Raw genomic sequence first — 19,644 nt, forward strand, 5'->3', positions numbered from 1 at the left:
AAAAAAAAAAAAAAAAGGATAAACGGAAAAAAGTGGGATAAAGGGAAAGGAAACAAGGATGGGAACGGGATAAATAATAAAAAACGGGATAAAAAATTGGATAAAAATAGAAACGGGATAAAGGAAAAAGTGGGAAAAGGAAAAAGAAAAGGGATCCAAAGGGAGAATTAAAAATGGGATAAACGGAAATGGAAATAAATAAAAAAATGGGATAAAGAAAAGCGGATAAAGGGAAAAATGGGGTAAAGGGAAATAAATAGGATAGAAAGGGATAAATAAAACCGGGATAAAGAAAATAAACGGGATAAAAGGGGGGGAAAAGGAGGAAAATCCAGGATAAACCAGAATTCCCGGGATTTTGGGAGCATTCCGGGGCCGGGGCCGATCCCCGCTGGAATTCCGGGTGCTTCCAGCCCGGGAAAATTCCCGTTTTGTGCTTTTTATGGAAAAAACGACTCCGAGCGCTGCGGGGGCCGCCCCGGGGCGGCTCCTCTGGCGCATTCCCAGCCCGGAATTCCAGCCGGGAACGGCTCTGCAATCCCTCCCGCGCCGGAAAACCGGGATTCGGGGGGAATTTATCGGGATTCGGGGGGAATTATCGGGATTCGGGGGCTCCTCCCCACCCCCCCGAGGGGATCCCGCGCGGTTTCCAGGGGAAAAGTGACCGAAATTCCAAAGAAAATCTGGAAAAATCCGCGGAAATCTGCGGCGGGTCCCGCCCGGAATTCCCCGTTCCCGCCTCCCAAATGCCGGGATCGGGATCCAGAGGCTGCGGGAATCGGGAATAACCCCTTCAGACAGAGGGGAAAACGGGAAAAAAACGAGGGATGGGCAGAAAAAGAGGGAAAACGGGAAAAAGGCGGAGAGGGGCGGGGCCCAAGGCAGCGTTTTCCCCCCAAAACCGTGGAATTTTGGGGAGAACGAGGCGACGGCAGCAAGAAATTCCCGTTTTCCCATCGGAAATCGGGATTTTTGCGGTTGAAATGGAGGATTTGGGGTGGGAGAGGGGGAAGCGGGATCGGAGCCCCCCCGTTCCCAGCCGGGTCCGCCGCTCCAGGGGGAACTCGCTGGAAAACTCCCAAGTTTTTAAAGGAATTGGGGTTTCCTGCTTTTTTTTTTTCACCCCAAAATCTCCGGAATTGGTTTAAAAAAAGGCTGACATTTTGGAATTTCACCCCAAGTTTGGGAATTTTTAGGGCGGGGTTTGGGGAGGGTCCAAAAATCTCCAGAATTCAACAAACACACAAAAAGGTGGAAATCCGGGATAAGTTTGGAATTTGGCCCCTTTTTTTGGCCTTTTTTTTTTGGGAAGACCCCAAAATCTCCGGAATTAGTTAAAAAAAAAGGGGGGGGGGGGGGGGGGAGATGTGGAATTTTGCCCCTCTGGGGGAATTTCTGGGATGGGGCTTGAGGGGGGCAGGTTTAAAAATCTCTGGAATGAGTTAAAAAAAAGGTGGAAATTCGGGATAAATTTGGGATTTTGCCGCTTCTTGGGGAATTTTTGGGGTGAAATTGGTGGTGGAGGCGGAGGGGGGGAGGGAGGTGAAGAAGCCGCTCCATGAATCCAGAATTACCCATGGAAGTTTGGTTCCGGGGGGGGATTTGGGGCGGGAATTCCGCCCTTGGCCTGGGTTAGATCCCAAAAAAATCCGTTTTGGGGGAAAAACGGGGCAGGAAGGGGGGAAGCGACGGCTCCTGCTCCCAGTCCGGCGGCGTCCGAGGGATTCGGGATCGTCCCAAGCTCTTCCCGTCCCCACCCCAATCCCAGCCGGGTCCCGGGCAGAGCCAGGCCGGGCTTTTCCCCCTCTCCCAGCCCGATCCCGATGGATTTGGGCTTCTCATTCCCATCCCGATCCCGGGTGGAGCCGACCCGGGCCGTTCCCAGCTCCCACCCCGATCCCGACGGATCCGGGGCTGTTCCCGCCGGGATCCCCCGGGGCTCTCCCGGATCGCGCAGAGTCTCCCGCATTCCCGACCCTCTCCCGATCCCGGCGGGCTCCGATCCCGGGGGAGCTCCCGCATTCCCGAATTTCCCGCTCCTCTCCCCAGTCCCGGGCGAGCTCCCGCGTCCTTCCCGAATTTTCCTCTCCCACTGCCGGGGTCTCCGCTCCCGGGGCCGTTCCCGCGTTTCCCGATCCTCTCCTCCTCCATGCCGGGAGGCTCCGATCCCGGTCCGCTCCCGCATTCCCGAATTCTCCCCATCCTCTCTCCTCCATCCCAGGAGGCTCCGACCCCGCTCCTCCCCCAGTCCCGGGGGGCTCCGCTCCCGAATTTTCCCGCTCCTCTCCCCCATCCCGGGCGAGCTCCCGCGCCCTTCCCGCCGCTCTCCCGCTCCCGGGGAAGCTCCGCTCGCGCACTCCCGGTCCCGGTGCCGGTCCCGCCGTCCCCCCCCGTCATCTCGTGCACGTCCGGGCGGCGCCGAGGCCGCCGTTGTGGCTGGGGGGGGGCAGGAGGGGCTCGGAGCGCCGGGCCGCGGCCGGGAAGGGCGGCGCCGGGGGGTTGCGCGGCTGCTGCAGGTTCAGGATGCTGTCGATGGCGCTCTGCAGGTGCTCGCTCAGGGAATCGTCCTGGGGGCTGTCGCTGGAGAAGGACGCGTTGTCCACTTCCAGCGGTTCCGCCTTGCGCCGCTTCCCGGCCGGGCCCAGCGCGGCCCAGGGCGGCTCCAGCTCCGGCGGCTCCGCCCGGGCCCCGGCGCCTTCCTCGTCCTCCTCGTCCTCGCCGTCCGACGGCTCCTCGGGCGCGCCCTTCCCGCGGAGCCGGGGCGCGGCTCCCGGCTCCCTGCGCAGCGCCGTGATCACCGGGCGCCGCTCGGAGCGCGCGGGCTCGCGGCTCTCGGGGCTCTCGCGGTGCTCCCGGTAGGTTTTGCGCAGCGGCAGCCGGCACGGAGCGGCGCCGGGCGGCGGCTTCTTCTCCAGGGAGCCGTTCAGCTGCTGCTGCTGCTGCTGCGGCGGCGGCGGCGGCGGCGCTCCCGGCGGCATTCCCGGCGGCATTCCCGGCGGATCCAGCGCCGTGTTGTGGATCACCTTGCTCAGCCCCGCCTCCTGCTTGATCTTCAGCTTGAGCCCGATGCGGCTCCGCGCCTCGTACGTCTTCATCGGGGGGCGGCTCCGCGACGGCAGCGCGTCCTCGTCCCGCGGCGGCTCCCCCCGGGAATGGGGGTCCCCTCGGGAATGGGGGTCCCCTCGCGAATGGGGGTCCCGCGGCGGCTCCCGGGGGGGGTCCCGCGGCTCCCCGAGCCAGGTGACGGACGGGGAGCGGCCCCCGTGCTTGATCAGCAGCTTCGGGGGCGGCGGGGGAGGGGCGGGCGCGGGCGCGGGAGGGGCGGGGGAGGGCTGGGGGAGGGGCAGCGAGGAGGAGGAGGAGGAGGAGGAGGAAGAGGAGGAGGAGAGGGGATGGGAGCGGGAGGAGGAGGAGGAGGAGGAGACGTATTCGTCTGCAAGGGAAACGAGCCGTTAATTAGAGTTCATTCGCACATTCACGACGGTGTTGCCTCTTTTCCCCTCTTTTCCCGCCCAAAATGCCCCTTTTCCCAGGGGATTCATCCCTCGGGATCCCAAAGATGCAGGGGCTGGAGAAGGACCTTGGAGAGAGCCCTGACTGGCTTTTAATTGACCTTAATTGACCCTTGATAAGCCTTTGATTGACCCCTAGCTGACCTTCGGCAGGTTCCAAACCCCAGGAATTTGAGCCCAAATCCCAGGAACTTGCTTCTGAATCCTGGCCAGGACCCCCCTAAATCCAAGGAATTCGGTCCCAAATTGTGGGAGTTCAATCCCAAACCCCGGGAATTCAATCCCAAACCCTGGGAATCCTGGTCAGAACCCCCTAAACCCCATGAATTCAGTCCCAAACTGTGGGAATTCAGCCCCAAGAATTCCGCTCCCAAACGCCAGGGATCCCCTCCCCACCCCCCCAGGATCCCGCCCCGTTCCCCCCGGGAATCCCGGCCGCCGTTCCCACCGGGCTTGTCCCGGGCCAGCTGCCGGTCGAGCGCCAGCGCCGTCTTCTCCTCCTGGATGAAGATGCGGTCGATCATCACCATCTCGGCCGAGGGGCTCGCGCGCTGCCGGACACACGGACACCGCGGTCACGCCGGGACCGGGGCAATCCAGGGATCTGGGGGGAATCCCGGGATTCGGGGCTCACCCGCGACTCCTCGAGCAGCAGCAGCCGGTACTTGTTGAGCATCGCCCGCGTGCGGCGCAGGAGCTGCTCCGACACCGCCTCGAACTCCTCGTCCACTGGGAACGGGAATGGGATCGGGAATGGGATCGGGAGCGGGAACAGGAGTAAAGCAGGAAGGAAGGACGGAGAAGGCACAGAGGGATCCACGGACACAGCGCGGATGGAGCCGGAAGCGGGAGATGAGGAAGGGAAGAAGGGGAAGGAAGGGAAGGAAGGGAAGGAAGGGAAGGAAGGGAAGGAAGGGAAGGAAGGGAAGGAAGGGAAGGAAAAAACGTCACCCTGAGCCCGTCCCGTTATCCCAGCACTCCCATTCCCAGTATCCCCCATTCCCAGCACTCCCATTCCCACTGTCCCCCATTCCCAGCACTCCGATGCCCAGTATCCTCCGTTCCCAGCACTCCCATTCCTCCTATCCATTCCCACTATCCCATTCCCACTATCCCATTCCCACTGTCCCATTCCCGCACTCCCATTCCCGCTATTCCCCGTTCCCACTATCCCATTCCCACTGTCCCCCATTCCCCCATCCCCAACTCCCACTATCCCCCATTCCCACTATCCCATTCCCGCACTCCCATTCCCGCTATTCCCCGTTCCCACTATCCCATTCCCACTATCCCATTCCCACTATCCCCCATTCCCACTATCCCATTCCCACTGTCCCCCATTCCCACTACCCCCCATTCCCACTATCCCATTCCCACTATCCCATTCCCACTATCCCATTCCCGCTATTCCCCATTCCCACTATCCCATTCCCACTATCCCCCATTCCCACTATCCCATTCCCACTATCCCATTCCCGCTATTCCCCATTCCCACTATCCCATTCCCACTATCCCCCATTCCCACTATCCCATTCCCACTATCCCATTCCCGCTATTCCCCATTCCCACTATCCCATTCCCACTATCCCCCATTCCCACTATCCCATTCCCACTATCCCATTCCCACTATCCCCCATTCCCACTATCCCATTCCCACTATCCCATTCCTGCTATTCCCCATTCCCACTATCCCATTCCCACTATCCCCCATTCCCACTACCCCCCATTCCCGCTATCCCATTCCCACTATCCCATTCCCACTATCCCCCATTCCCACTATCCCATTCCCACTATCCCATTCCTGCTATTCCCCATTCCCACTATCCCATTCCCACTGTCCCCTGTTCCCGCCCTCCCGTTCCCGCCCTCCCATTCCCGCCGTCCCGGCTGACCCCTCCGGCACTCGGGCTCGGCCGGGAGCATCCCCTGGTACACGTGGTAGGGCAGCAGCCGGCGCAGGGCGTCGCCCACGGAGCGGAAGGGGGTCCGGAATTCCGGGTGCAGCACCGCGCCCTGGTGCTTGTGCAGCTGCTCCAGGAGGCTGCGGGCGGAATTCCGGGCTTTCGGCACAAGCGCGGACGGAACTGCCGGTTCCCGGCCCCGCAATTCCCCGTTCCTGCCGCTGACGCGGCCCCAAGTCCCAGCCCTTGGCGCCAGCTGGAGCCGCGCTCCCAACTCCCGGCGCTGACGCCGGCAGAATTCCCAATCTACAGCACCACCGTGGGCAGAATTCCCGACTCCCAGCGCTGAAACGGGCAGAATTCCCAGCTTCTGGCAACAAATTCCCAATTCCCAGCAGCGAAGCGGACACAATTCTCAGTTTTCAGCACAAGCTGGGACAGAATTCCCCGCGAACGGCCCCACCCCGGCCGGAATTCCCAGCATTCCCAGTTCCTTACCAGGCCTCCTTACTGGGCTGCAGCGCCGGGGGCTTCTTCAGCGCCAGCTTCCCCTCCAGCTGCGGAGACATTCCCGGGATTTGGGGCAATTCCGGGGATTTGGGGAGTTCACAGGATTTGGGGAAAATGCCCAGGATTTGGGGGAAGGGATACGCAGGATTTGGGAGGGATTCCCAGGATTTTGGGAGGATTCCTCGGATTTGGGGGAATTCCCAGATTTTGGAGGACTTCTGGGATTTTAGGGGTGGATTCCTGGGATTTTGGGAGTGGATTCCCAGGATTTGGGGACCGAATTCCCAGGATTTTGGGGCGGATTCCCAGGATTTGGGGACTCACCGTGGGCGGGGCCTGGGGGCCCTTCCCACCCCCCGGGGTCTGGGGGGGGGCCCTTGATCCCGCCTGGCTTCACCTGTGGAAAAACGGGGAAAAATTGGGAATAACGGGGAAATTCCCATGGCTGGGAAAGGGGGAGATCCCAAAGGGGGAAAACCCGGGGAAAAAGGGGGGAAAAAGTGGGAAATTAAAAGCGAGGGAATTCAGAAAATTGGGAAAAGGAGCAGGAAAACGGCGGAATGGACAAGGAAAACTGGGAAAAACTGGGAAATAAAGTGGGAAAACCTGGAAGCCAAGGGAGAAAATGGGAAATGAAGTGGGAAAACTGGGAAAGGAAGGGGGAAAATTGGAAAAATAAGTGGAAAAGTGAGGAATTAAGGGGGGGGAAGTGGGAATTAAAGGGGGAAAACCTCAGGAATCAAGGCAGACGCAGGGAAAAGAAGGGGGAAACCCAAGGAACAGAAGGGGAAAATCCCTGGAAAAGGCGCTCACCTGGCCGGGCTGCTGGGGCGGGAGAGGAGCCCCCGACTTCCCGGGAGCCGGGGCCCCTTTCCCGGCGGGAATGGGGGTGGGAACGCTGGAGAAGGGCTTGGCCTCGGCCGGGGCGGCGGCACCTGCGGGAATGGGAGATGGGAATGGCACCGGGAAACCGGGAACGGGACTGGGAAACCGGGAATGGCACCGGGAAACCAGGAATGGGAGACGGGAATGGCACCGGGAAACCGGGAATGGCACCGGGAAACCGGGAACGGGACTGGGAAACCGGGAATGGCACCAGGAAACCGGGAATGGGAGATGGGAATGACACCGGGAAACCGGGAATGGCACCAGGAAACCGGGAATGGCACTGGGAAACCGGGAATGGGAGATGGGAATGACACTGGGAAACCGGGAATGGCACCAGGAAACCGGGAATGGCACAGGGAAACCAGAAATGGCAGACAGGAATGGCACCGGGAAACCGGGAATGGGACCGGGAAACCGGGAATGGGACCGGGAAACTGGGAATGTGAGGAGGGTCCTGGTGTGGATCCTGGGGGATTCCCAAGAGCGGGGGCGGGACGCCGGGGCACTGGGATGCTGGGATTCCGGGATATCGGGATGTCGGGATACCGGGACCCCGGACCCACCTGTGGCGGCGGCGCTGCCGGCGCTGGCTCCGAGGGCCGGGCCCGGCGTTCCCGGAGCCGCCGGCACCAGGACGGAAGCGGCCGGAGCCGGGAACGGGGCCGGGCTGGACGGAGGCGGCTTCGGCTGCAGGAGCAGCCCCTGGGGCACCTGGAGCGGGAGAATCCCAAATTCCCTCAGGATCCGGCCCGGGAACCCCCCAATCCCAAATCCAGCGGGATTCAACACCTGAACCCCCTCGAAATCCCAAATCCAGTGGGATTCAGCAGCTGAATCCCTGGAAAATCCCGGATCCGGCGGGATCCAACACCTGAATCCGTTGGGATCCGAGCGCGGGCCGGGATTTGCAAAGGGAATTTTCCCTGGAAAACGGGATCCTTCCCACCGGCTCTCCTCGGGATTCAGGGACCGGGGAATTCCAGCGGAACCGCCCGGAATTCCCGGGGGCGGCCGGGAGCGGGCTGGGGGCTGCGGGGCCGGGACGTGCGGGAATTCCTGGAATCTGTCCGGGATTTCCCCGGAATTCCCACTGGGATTTACCTGTCCGGGCCGGGATTTCCCGGGAATTCCCGCCAGGATTTCCCTGATGGAACCTGTCCGGGATTTCCCGGGATTCACCAGGAATTCCCACTGGGATTTCCCGGGAATTCCCGCCGGGATTTACTTGTCCGGGCCGGGATTTCCCTGCTGGAACCCGTCCGGGATTTCCCGGGGATTCCCCCGGGATTCCCCCTGGGCTTTCCCGGCCATTCCCGCCGGGATTTACCTGCTGGAACCTGTCCGGGCCGGGCTTCTGCGGGGCCGCGGGGCCGGGATGGGGCTGGAAGGCGCCTGGGATCAGCGGGAAGCTCCGGGAATGCTCCGGGGGCAGGTGCAGCGCCGGGCCCGCGGCCTTGAGCCCCGCGAGCGGCAGCGGGAAGTGCTGGGATTGGGAATGCGGGGACTGGGAATGCTCGGGGGGCTCCGGGAACGGCGCCGGGACCCCGAAGAGCCCCTGCGGCGTCACCGAGCGCGGCGGCGGCTCCGAGGGCGGCCGGGGCTGGGACGGGGGCCGGGAATGCGGCCGGGAAGGGGGGCGGGAGAGCGGCTGCGGCTGCGAGGGGGGCCGGGCCGGGAGCTGGGATGGGAGCTGGGATGGGATTTGGGATGGGAGCGCCGGGGGGTCCCCGGGGGACGTTCCCGGGAGCTTCGGCTGCAACAGAGAAGGAGAGGAAGAGCTCGGTTAGTGCGGGAATGGCGGCGGGAGAGGCGGCGGCATCCCGGGAAAAACGGCCTCGGGAAGGGTCTGGACCCCCCAAATCCCAAATCCAAACCCCAAATCCCAAACCCAGCCTGATTCCAGCCCAAAGCCGCTTTCCAGGGCGTTCTGGGCGGAAGGAGAAGGGGAAACTGCAGGAAAATCCACCTGGGGATGCCCCCGGCGGCTCCGGGAGCGGAATATCCCGGGAAAAACACCCCCAGGAGGGTCCTGGATCCCTCCCGGATCCCGATTCTGTCCCAACTGCGCTCTTTAGGGACTCTTGGGGAGGCTGGAGAAGGGGAAACTGAAGGGAAATTCCACCCGGGGATTCCCCACGCGGCTCCAGGAGCGGCTCTGGCTCCGGAGCATCCCAGGAAAATCCGCCCTGAGGATCCCCGACCCAGCCCCGGGACCCCCTGGATCCCAATCCTGCCCCAATCCCGCTTCTTAAAGCATTTGTGGGAGGCAGGAACAGGGAAAACAGAAGGGAAATTCCACCTGTGGATCCCCAGAGCGGCTCCAGGAGCGGAACATCCCAGGAAAACCCAACTCCAGGGATCCCGAACCCCTCCAAATCCCAGCGCGGGCCCCTAAACCCCCCCAGGGAGCCCCCAGATCCCAACTCCTGAAGGATTCCGGGAGGCAGAAGGAGGGAAAACCACGGGAGGATCCCCCTGTGCATTCCCAAAGGAATTCGCACTGGAGCGACACCAAAAATCAGGGAGAAAAGCCATTTCCTGCTTTTCTTCCCCAAAAAATCCCCATTCCCGCTTCCCCCACCCCCATTCCAGGGGTGATATCCGATGGACCCAAACCTCCCCTCCCCACCCGGGGCTGTTCCCGAATTCCCAGAGTTGGGAATGGCCGGGGGGGGGCCCGGGGAGGGCGGTGCCCTGAGGAGGATCCCGGAGGATTTGGGGCGAATCCGGGGGATTTTGGGATGCGCCGGAAGGGGAGCAGCAGCGTCCGCGGTTAGTGAGCGCCAAGCGAGCGGGAGCAGCCGGAAAACGGGAACGGGAATGGGGGGGGTCTCGCAGCCCCCGGCTCCGGAATGTGGGATTTGGGGGAAAAGGCCCGGATTTGGGGCTGGGGTGAGGAATTCCGGGAGAGCCCCGCGGCTCATCCCCGCTCCCGGGGGAGGTTTGGCTCCCGAGGGACGGATCCAGCGGGAAAAGCGGATCCGGGGGGGGATTTAGGGCGGGGAGACACCCGGAGTGGCGTGGATCCGCTCCCAGATCCCCGATTTCCACTCCTGGATCCCGATTTTCTGCTGCCAGATCCCAGCTTTTCACTGCTGGACCCCCATTTTCCAAGCCAGGATCCCAGTTTTCCGCCCCCGGATCCCGGTTTGCCGCTCCCAGATAATTTTTCCCCATTCACACCGGAATCCCGCTGCTCCACGGGATGGATGCGGCACAAAAATCTGGGATTTTGCTGGGAAGGAAAACCGGGAGCCGCCGCGTCCCTTCACAGACCAAGAGCCGAACGTGGATTTGGGATCGTCCCGGGAAAAGCCGACCGGGAACCCCCGGAAAACCCCAGAACCGCCCTGCCCCCACCTCCCAAACCGGATTTTACGGCCCAAAACCGCCTCAAATCCATCGGGACTCCCCCAGAACCCGCGGGCACGGCACCCCCGGAGCGGGCACGGCCCCCGCCGCGGCGCGGGGAAAAGCGGGAATCCCCGAATCCCGGGATTCCGGGGCTCACCTGCTGCAGGAACATGGGCACGGCCTCCTGGCCCAGCACCGGCGCCGCCGCTCCCAGCAGGATTTTCTCGGGGCTCGCGGCCATTCCCGGGCTGGGCTGGGCGCTCCCGGCCGGGATCGGCGCCGGAGCCGCCGGGGGCTGCGCGGCTCCGCCGGCCCCGGGATCGGCGCCGGGGTTGGGGCTGCCGGCGGCGCCCGCCTGGATGCCCACGGCGGCGCCGAGCCCGTCTCCGGCGTTGAGCATCGCCACCGGGCTGGCCAGCGTCACGCCCTGGATCACCGTGGGCGCCGGCGCCGCGGCCGAGCCGGGGCTGGGCAGGGGCCCGGCCAGCGACACGGGCATCTGGAACAGCGCCGGCGGAGCCACCTGGCCCGGCTGCAGCTGGATGGGCGCCGACAGGATGTGCGCCGTGCCCGCCGCGCCCGGCGACGCCAGCACCGGGCCCAGGTTCAGCTGCCCCGCCAGGTTCTGGTTGAGCAGCTGCGCCGGCAGCGCGGGGTTGGCCAGCAGCTGGGCGCCGGCGCCCTGGCCCGCGATGATGTGCGTCTGGCCGGCGCCCGGCAGCAGCTGCCCGCCCACGTTGGCCGGCAGCGCCGAGAGCGGCTGCGGCAGCGGCACGGCCGAGGCTCCGGCCAGCTGGCCGGGCAGCAGGAACTGGTTCTGGCCCTGGAAGGGCTGCGCCGGGATGACGATAGAGCCGCCCTGGTTGAGCACGTGCACGCTCATGGACTTGCCCAGCGCCGGCGGCTGCGGCGGCGGCGGCTTGAAGACGTTGGGGGGGAAGCCCTGGAGCACCACGTTGGGCGCGGCCTTGCCGGCCATGAAGGTCAGGTTCTGCTGCGCCTTGGCCGGAGCCTCGCCGGGCAGCGCCAGGGCCCCGCCGGGCGCGAAGGGCTTGGGCGTGATCTGGTAGAGCTTCTGCTGCAGGACGCCGGCGGGCTTGGGCTGGATGGGCGTGGGCGTGCGGTGGATGATGACGTTGGGCGCCGGCACCAGGGAGCCGCCCAGGCCCGAGGTGACGGTGAGCGGCTGCGCCGACGCCGCCGAGACGCCGCCGAACACGGAGCTGCCGTTGAGCGTGGTGGTGGCCACGGCCGGGAGGCTCTTCTGGATGACCAGGCCGGCGCCCTGGGCCGCGGCCGCCTCGGGCTGGGCGATGTAGCCGCCCACGGCCGCCACGGGCGCCGGCTTGGCCAGCAGCTGCTGCGCCGCGGGCTGGTTGATGGCCATCACCTGCTGGCCCACCACCTGGATGGGGCCCAGCCCCAGCGCGCCGCCGGGGCTGCCGTTGGGCAGCCCGGGCAGGTTGGGCAGCGGCTGGATGGTGACGTTGCCCAGCCCCACCTGCTGCAGGAAGGGCTGCACGCTGATGGCCTTGTTGACCACGTCGGCGCCCACGGGCGGCTGCACCAGGGCCTGGGGCGCCAGCACGGCCGGCGGCTGCAGCCCCAGCAGGTCGGCGCCGCCCGAGAAGATCTGCGGGGTTCCGTCGGCCGCCTGCACCACCGGCTGCAGCGCCGGCAGCTGGAAGGAGCCCAGGTCCAGCTCAGCCTCGGCCTCCAGCGTCTGCTCGGTGATGTTGGCCTCCTGCAGGCTCTGCTGGAGGATGTCGCACGGCTGCTCGGCGCCCGCGCCGGCGCCGGCCGGCGAGCCCAGGATGTCATCCTCCAGGAAGTCCAGGTCCACGCTGGCCGGTGGCTGGCTCGGCTCGGCGCTCAGAGGGTTCCCCGGGGCCTCCTGCCCGTGGAGCTGTGGCAACGGCAACGGGACGGGGAGTCAGCGCGGGGCAGGGGGAGATGGTGGAGCTCAGCGGGGTTCACGGAGCTCAACGGAACCCAACGGAGCTCAACAGAACCCAACGGAGCTCAACGGAACCCAACGGAGCTCAATGGGATCCAACAGAGCTCAACGGAACTCAACAGGATTCAATGGAACCCAACGGAACTCAACGGAACTCAACAGGATTCAACGGAACCCAACGGAACTCAACAGGATCCAACAGGATTCAATGGAACCCCATGGAACCCAACAGAGCTCAACGGAGCTCAACGGAACCCAACGGGATTCAATGGAACCCAAGGGGATCCAACGGAGCTCAACTGAGCTCCATGGAAATCAGTGGGATCCAATGGAACCCAACGGAACCCAACGGGACTCCAAGAGCTCCACGGAACCCGTGAGGACCCAACGGAGCTCAACGGGATTCGAGGAATCCAACGGAACCCAACGGAACCCCATGGAACTCCATGGCATCCAACAGGATCCAACGGAACCCCACGGAACTCCATGGAATCCAACGGATCCCAAGGAACCCAACGTTTTCGGGCATTCTGGCACCGAAATCCCGGAATTCCGGTTGCGTCCCGCGGTTTTCCCGCCCCGAAATCCCAAGCTTGGAAGGACAAAGAGGATTTGGGGGAAAAAAGGGCAAAAGAGGGAAGTACCGGAGAACCCAACACGCGGCCGAGCCGGATCCAGCGGGAACGGGGAACCCGCGGGAAAGGGAAGCTCGGCTCGGGAATTTCTGGGATTGGAGGTTTTGGAAGTTGGAAAAATAAAACTCAAAGGAAAGCAAAAAATCAGGGAAAAAACCCGACAAATTGGGATTTGTAACGGGAAACGGGAGAACCCAACGGCAGAGGAAGGGAAAAGAGGGCAAAGCAGGGAAAGGGAAGGGAAGCGAACGCGGAGTTCCAGGCCGGTCGTCCATGCAGAGCATCCCGCGCTTCGGGACAAGAGGGAAAAACGGGAGCTGGGGGCTCCAATTCCGGATTCCCCCCCGCACCCGGGGGGCTCCGGAGGAACTGGGAGGAACTGGGAGGAACTGGGAGGAGTGGGATTTTCCTCCTCCAGAACGGAATTTTAAGGGGTTTTCCCCCATTTTCCCAACTCCCCGTGGGAATGTGGCTCCTCCTCCCTCCCTTTTTCCGCCCGTTTTTCCATCCCGGAGCTGAATCCGCCCGGAAAAACCCCAGAGGGTCTGGAAAAGGGAATTCCTTTTCCCCTGAAATCCGAGGGATAACGGGAAGGGGGTGGAGGGGGGGGAGCGGGGGTTTCCCGGGAATTCCCGGGAGGGTTTTGCGTCTTTGTCCAGTCCTGGGAAAGGGATCGAATTCCCGGGAAAAGGGCAGAATTCCGGGAAAACTCGGGGAGGGAAAGGCGGAATACCTACCCCAGCACCTTCAAAGAAGGCGCTGGCAGCATCTCCTGAGTTGTCCAGGAGATCATCACTGTCAATCTGGAATTAGAAACACCGGATTTACTGGGATTTTCGGGATAGGACGGGGGGAAAAAATGCGGAAAAAAAATGGGGAAGAAACGGGAAAAAAATGGGAAAAAAACGGGAAAAAAATGGGAAAAAAAACAGGAAAAAATGCGGAAAAAAATGCAGAAAAAAAGGGGAAAAGAACAGGAAAAAGATGCGGAAAAAAGGGGAAAAGAACGGGAAAAAATTGGGGAGAAATGGGGAAAAATGGGAAAAAAATGGGGGAAAAACGTGGAAAAAACAAGGAAAAAATTGGGGAAAATGGGAAAAAATGGGGAAAAAAAGCCAAAAAAATGCGGAAAAAATTGGGAAAAACCTGGGGAAAAAATGGGGGGAAAAAAAAGGGAAAAAAATGGGAAAAAAAAGAAGGATGTGGTGATGAGGGGTGGTCCTGGGAGTTTGGTTCAAAATGGCCCCGAATTCCTGCACGGCTGCTGGGAAAAAATTCCTGAAAAAGCCCAGCCTGGGTGGGGGTTGTGGATGGAGAGAGCTGGGATCGATGGAGAAGGGGGATTTTCATGGAAAAGCGGGACTGGGGGGGCAGGCGTGGCTCACCTTCTCGGATCCATGCAAGAAATCGTTCAGCGCCTGCGGATCGCTGGGAAAAGAGGCGGAAAAGAGGCTTAGGGAGGGAGCTCCCGGGAAAAACGGGAGAATCCGGGAAATGCCGGCGTCCCGAAACGACGGACTCGGGACGGAGCGAAGCCACCCCGGGAAGGCTTCCCACACTTCTGGGGCTGTTCCCGCATTTCCCGCATTTTCCAGGATGTTTTCCACCTTCCCGGGACATTTCCAGCCCTTCCCAAGAAACTCCCGGACATTTCCAGCCCCTTCCAGGGCATTTCCCACCCTGTTTGGGGCTATTCCAGCCCTTTCTGGGACACTTCCCACTCTTCCCAAGACTTTTCCCACCCTTGTGGGGCATTTCCCAACCTTTCCAGGCCAATTCCCACCTTTTTGGGACCATTCCAGCCTTTTTTGGGGCCTTTCCCACCCTTTCCATGACAATTCCCACTTTCCTTGCAGCTTTCCCACTGTTTTGGGGACAATTCCCAACATTTCCTGGACAATTCCCCCCTTTCCGGGGCCTTTCCCGCCCTTTTTGGGCCATTCCCAGGACAATTCCCAGCTTTTTCGGGTCTTTCCCCCTTTCCTTTTTGGGGCTGTTCCTGCTTTTCCGGGCTGTTCCCGGCCGCAATTCCGGGACTCACCAGATGACATCTAACAGGCACCGGCCGTCTTCATCATCCATGTCAACTGCAACGAGAGACAGCGTCACTTTTCCAGGGAAAATCCCGGAAAAACCGTGGGATCCGGGCTGGCTTTGGGGCCCTCTTCCCTCTTTTCCCTGGCTCCGGGCAGGGAGGGGCGGGAATCCACGGAGAAAAGCGGGATAGAGCCCCAAATCCTCATCTCCCCCATGGTTTTGGGAGGGAATCGCAGGGAAAAGTGGGAATAACGGGAGGATCCGGGGGAAGGGAGGGGGGGGAAGGGATTCCTCAATAAATCCATCGGGAGCTGGGGAAGGAATTGATCCCGGGAAGGCGGCAAGGAGGCAAATCCTGGATGAATCCAGCGGGGAGAGGATTTATCCCTGAACCCCGCAGGGATCGGATTCCTCATCAAACTTATCCAGGGAAACATTCCCAAAAAGCCAGCAGGGAAGGGAAGAACTGATCCCGAAATCCAGCAGGGAACGGATTCCTCCAGGAATCCAGCCTGGATCCGATTCCTCCCCGAGTCCCCCCTCCCCTCCCCCCGTCCGGAGCCAAGAGCCCCAAATTTGGGCAGAACAAACAATTCCCGGGATTTTTGCTTTTTCGGGAGAAGCCTAAAAAAAGAGGCCCCGGGTGGATTCCGAACATTCCAGCCCGGAACAAGGGTGGAATTCCCGCTTTTCCCAGGGATTCCTTCACCTCGTCCTCGGCCGGGTCTGCCCCGCAGATTCCCAAATCCCGGATTTCCCTCCCTGATCCCCATCCTACCCCAAATCCCGGGAGATCCCAGGGCCCCGGCCAGGGAAAACTCGGGAATTCCTTGGGAAGCAACTCCGGGAAATCTGGGAATTCCGGCCCCAGCCCCGGCCCCGATCCCGGAGAATTCCCAACAATTCCGGGTGGGAAAAGCGGGATTAAATCCGGACCTGGGGCCGGAATTCCAAGGAAATCCAAGCGAGGCTCCAGCTCCCGGAATTCCCATGGAAACGCATCCAAAGGCTCCCAAAATTCTGCTTTTCCCAGGGGCTTCCAGCCCATCCCTGACGGCCTCTGAGTCATTGATGAGCAGCGAGCCAGGTATTGATCCCATATTGGAGCAGACGAACCAATTAATAACCAATAAATCAATCAATCAAGCACTCCACGACCCCGCTAATTAACCTATAATTGGTTAATTAATGGATATTCAATTAATGAAGTACCAGTTATTGATCAAGTCCTTAATTAACCCACGAAGCCGATACCAAACCCATCATTCAATCTGATAATTAACAGCTCCATCAATCAATACCGTGCCGAATGAATCCGCTAATCAATACCTGACCTAATCAATCGTTAATATCACATTGATTAATCCGTTATCTAATAAAGCCCGGAGTGAATTAATAACAGAATTAATTAAACACCAAAGGCAGCCATCAACCAAACACCGCCGGAGCCACTGAACAGCCGAGCAATCAACGCAGTCACTAATTAAGCACCTCGGTTAATCAATACCCAATCGGTTCATTAACACCCAATGGATCAGCAATGGAACGTTTATCAGCTGTCAATCAAACACTGAGGGGAGCCCTTCAACGGTCACTAATGGAATCATTAATGAGGAGTTAATCAATCACTGATTGATCGGCTCCGTGAGGGGATTCGGGGCCGGGCGGATCCATGGATGGAACGGGGCTGATCGGCGGCCAATCAATCAATCAATCAACCATCAATACCGACAAATGCACAGGCACTGGTGAGGCCTGGCTCCAATTAACCAGTGAAGCGCTGATTATCTTTGGTGATTGATTATCGTTCATTGGTTACTGATCATTAATTATTGGTCATTGGTTCTTGATCGCTGATTATTGGTCACTGATGATCCCACAGCCAACGGACGGAGCCGGGATCGAGCGGATCCCGGAGCTTCCAACGGGCCCGGATTGGAATTAAAGGGGGAAGAAATTCCCAGCCCCAGCCCGGAAAAGCCATTCCCAGTTTGGGATAAAACATTCCCAGTCTGGAATTCTCCATTCCCAGTCCGGAAGCGCCAATCCCAGCAATCCCAGTCCATTCCTGCCATTCCCAGTCTGGAATTCTCCATTCCCAGCCCCTTCCCACCATTCCCAGGTTCCCCGTGGCTTTGGGATGAAATTCCCTGGGTTTGGGGTTTCCCCGCCGGGAAAAGCCGTGACGTCATCCCGGATCCGTGGGGAAAACCCCAGGATTCGGGAGCCGGGCGAATTCCCAGGGTGGGGGCAGAAAATCCCGGGCACCGGAATCCCGGCTCTGGGAGGGAATTTTGGGGAAGAAATGGGAAAAAGGGAGAGAAACGCGACAGCGCCCCGGGAACGGGCCCAGAGCTGGCAAATCCCGAGGGAAACCCCAGCAGTGATCCCGAATTTCCCCGAAATCCGACCCGAAGCACCAACGGCTTCCCCAAGGAATTCCATGTCCCGAGGATTCCGGAGCCGTTTTCCCCCAAAAACGCCTGGAAATGGTTGGGAAGAGGCGGCACCGGGGGCGGAATTCCCACATTCGGGAAGATTCAGATCCTCAGCCACGGGAATTCCAGAAGAGTTTGGGTCCCAAACGGGAGGATTCGGGATATTTTGGGTGCCAAACACCCGGAATTTTGAGGATTTGGGAATATTTCGGCCCCAGATTCGGGAACGTCCCAGCCCTCGGCCCGGAATCCCCCCCGGAACCCGGCACAAATCCCGGATTCTGCCTCTCCCCATCCCGGGAATTCCAGGACAAGTCCGAGCCCCAAAATCGCAGGAAACGGCCCCGGAACTGCCGGGATCGGGAGCTTTCCGTGGGAAAAGCGGGAAAAGAGGCCCCGAATCCACCGGGACGGGGGAAGAGCCCCGAGGGAGGGCGGAGCAGGGAACGGGGCCGGGGGAGCCGCTCACTCCGGGGATGCTCTGGGGATACTCCGGGGATACTCTGGGGATACTCAGGGCAGGAATTCTGACCTCAGGGGATCCTCCAGGGATACTCCGGGCTGGAATTCCGGCTCCAAACTCCTGCTCAGGGGATACTTGGGGCGGGAATTCCGACCTCAGGGGATCCTCCAGGGATACTCCGGGGATACTCCCAGCGTGACCTCTGACCTCTCGCTCAGGGGATGCTCCAGGACGGAATTCCGGCCTCCCGAATCCGCCCCAAATCCATCCAAGCCCCGCCGAAGCGCGGGAATTGCCGGTGCCCGGAACGCCGGAGCCCCCCTCCCCCTCCCCTCGTGCCTCAGTTTCCCTCCGGAGCGAATGAAACCTGGAATTTCCAAAAAAAACCCCAAAAAACCCCCAAAAACCCCCGGGAAAGGCGGGATTGGGGAATTCCCGAATTCCGCCGGAGCGCCCGGATTTGCCCAGAAAAGCAGGGGGAGAATCCGGGAATTCCGGCGGGGCCGGAGCGAATGAACACGGGAGAGAATCGGGAGAGCAACGAGCCGGAGTTTATTCGGATCTGGAGGCGCTCGGGGGGTCCAGGGATGCTCCAGGGACGCTCCGGGCCGGGATTGCGGGGGGCTGATCCCGAAATCCCAAACCTGCCCTGGCCACAGGGGAGTGGAGGGGAGGAAGAGGAGGAAAAAGAGAAGCAGGAGGAAGAGGAGGAGGAAGAGGAGGAAGAGGAGGAAGAGGAGGAAGAAGAGGGAGGAGGAAGAGGGGGCCAGGCCAGGGGCAGCTCCAGAACGGAATCCCTGAGGAAGAGCGAGAAGAGGAAGATGAAGACAAGGAAGAGGAGGAAGAGGAGGAAAAGGAGGAAGAGGAGGAAGAAGAAGAGGAAGAGGAGGAAAAGAGGAGGAAGAAGACGAGGAAGAGGAGGAAAGGAGAAGGAAGAAGAGGAGGAAGAGGAGGAAAGGAGGAGGAAGGCCACACCCGCAGAGCCAGAGCTGGGACATTCCCAGAGCAGCTCCCGAGGAAGAGGAGGAGGAGGAGGAAGAGCGGGACAGCTCCGTAACCAATTCCCGGCAGCAGCCGCAGCTCTCCAGGGAAGGGGAGGAGGAGGAGGGGGAGGAAGGCCACCCACAGCCCCAGCCCAGTGACAGCTCCATTCCCAAATCCCCGAGGAAGAGCAGGAGGAAAAGAGGAAGAAGAGGAGGGGACAGAGAGGCAGAGCGGGAGGGGGAGGAGGAGGAGGAGGAGGGGGAGGAAGGCCACACACACGGAGCCAGAGCGGTGACATTCCCAAAGCGGCTCCCGAGGAAGAGGAGGAGGAGGAGGAGGAGGAGGAAGATGCGGGGACACAACGAGCCCGGGGCAGCTCCGTGGCGGAGTCGCTGAGGAAGAGCGGGAGGAAGAGGAGGAGGAGGAAGACGAGGAAGAGGAAAAGGAGGAAGAGCAGCAGCGGGAGGAGGAGGAGGAGGAGGCGGCCGAGGCCGAAGGCCCCACCCCGCGCCCCCTCCCCCCCCCGCCCCCCTCAGTTTTGGGCCCATTCGGGGCAGTTCGGAGCGGGGGGGAGGGGCCCCGCCCCCCCTTTTCGGGCCCCGGCCCCCCCAACGCGCGCGGGGGGGGCGCGGCGGGGCCGCGGGGGGGGTTCCCGGCCGCGGGGGGGGCGCGCGGCCGCCGTGTCGCCGCCGCCTGTCGCGACAGGGCCGCGATTTGGGGCGAATTCGGTGCTTTTTGTGGCGGACTCACCGTGAGGCCTGAGCGGCGCCCGGCGCGGGGTCTCCCAGGCGCCCCCGCACGGGCGCCGCCGCCAGGACCCCGCCGGGCCTCGCCGCTTAGGGGTTCGCGGCGCTGCCTGATCGCGGCCGCCGCGCCGCCGGGGCTCGGCGGGGACAAAACGGGGCTGAGGGGGGACGTGGCGGGGAAAGGGGGGTACGGGGGGGTTTAACGGGACCCCCCCCGGC

At 61.6% G+C, this 19,644-nt stretch overlaps 1 protein-coding gene across 1 annotated transcript; it reads right to left on the bottom strand.

Moving 5' to 3' along the window:
* Window positions 1-1,109: 1,109 nt before the first annotated feature.
* BICRA (BRD4 interacting chromatin remodeling complex associated protein) lies at window positions 1,110-19,489 on the bottom strand. Its single transcript, XM_032127122.1, is given in 15 exon segments — window positions 1,110-3,433; window positions 3,961-4,063; window positions 4,147-4,241; window positions 5,405-5,553; window positions 5,912-5,955; window positions 5,957-5,970; window positions 6,248-6,320; window positions 6,737-6,858; window positions 7,375-7,522; window positions 8,139-8,564; window positions 10,323-12,071; window positions 13,495-13,560; window positions 14,143-14,185; window positions 14,799-14,844; window positions 19,430-19,489. Coding segments are annotated over 14 exon segments (4,113 nt in total). The 5' UTR covers window positions 14,840-14,844; window positions 19,430-19,489; the 3' UTR covers window positions 1,110-2,393.
* Between the last annotated feature and the right edge of the window lie 155 nt (window positions 19,490-19,644).

This window comes from Corvus moneduloides, chromosome 17, assembly GCF_009650955.1.
Source record: "Corvus moneduloides isolate bCorMon1 chromosome 17, bCorMon1.pri, whole genome shotgun sequence".
Lineage (NCBI taxonomy): Eukaryota > Metazoa > Chordata > Aves > Passeriformes > Corvidae > Corvus > Corvus moneduloides.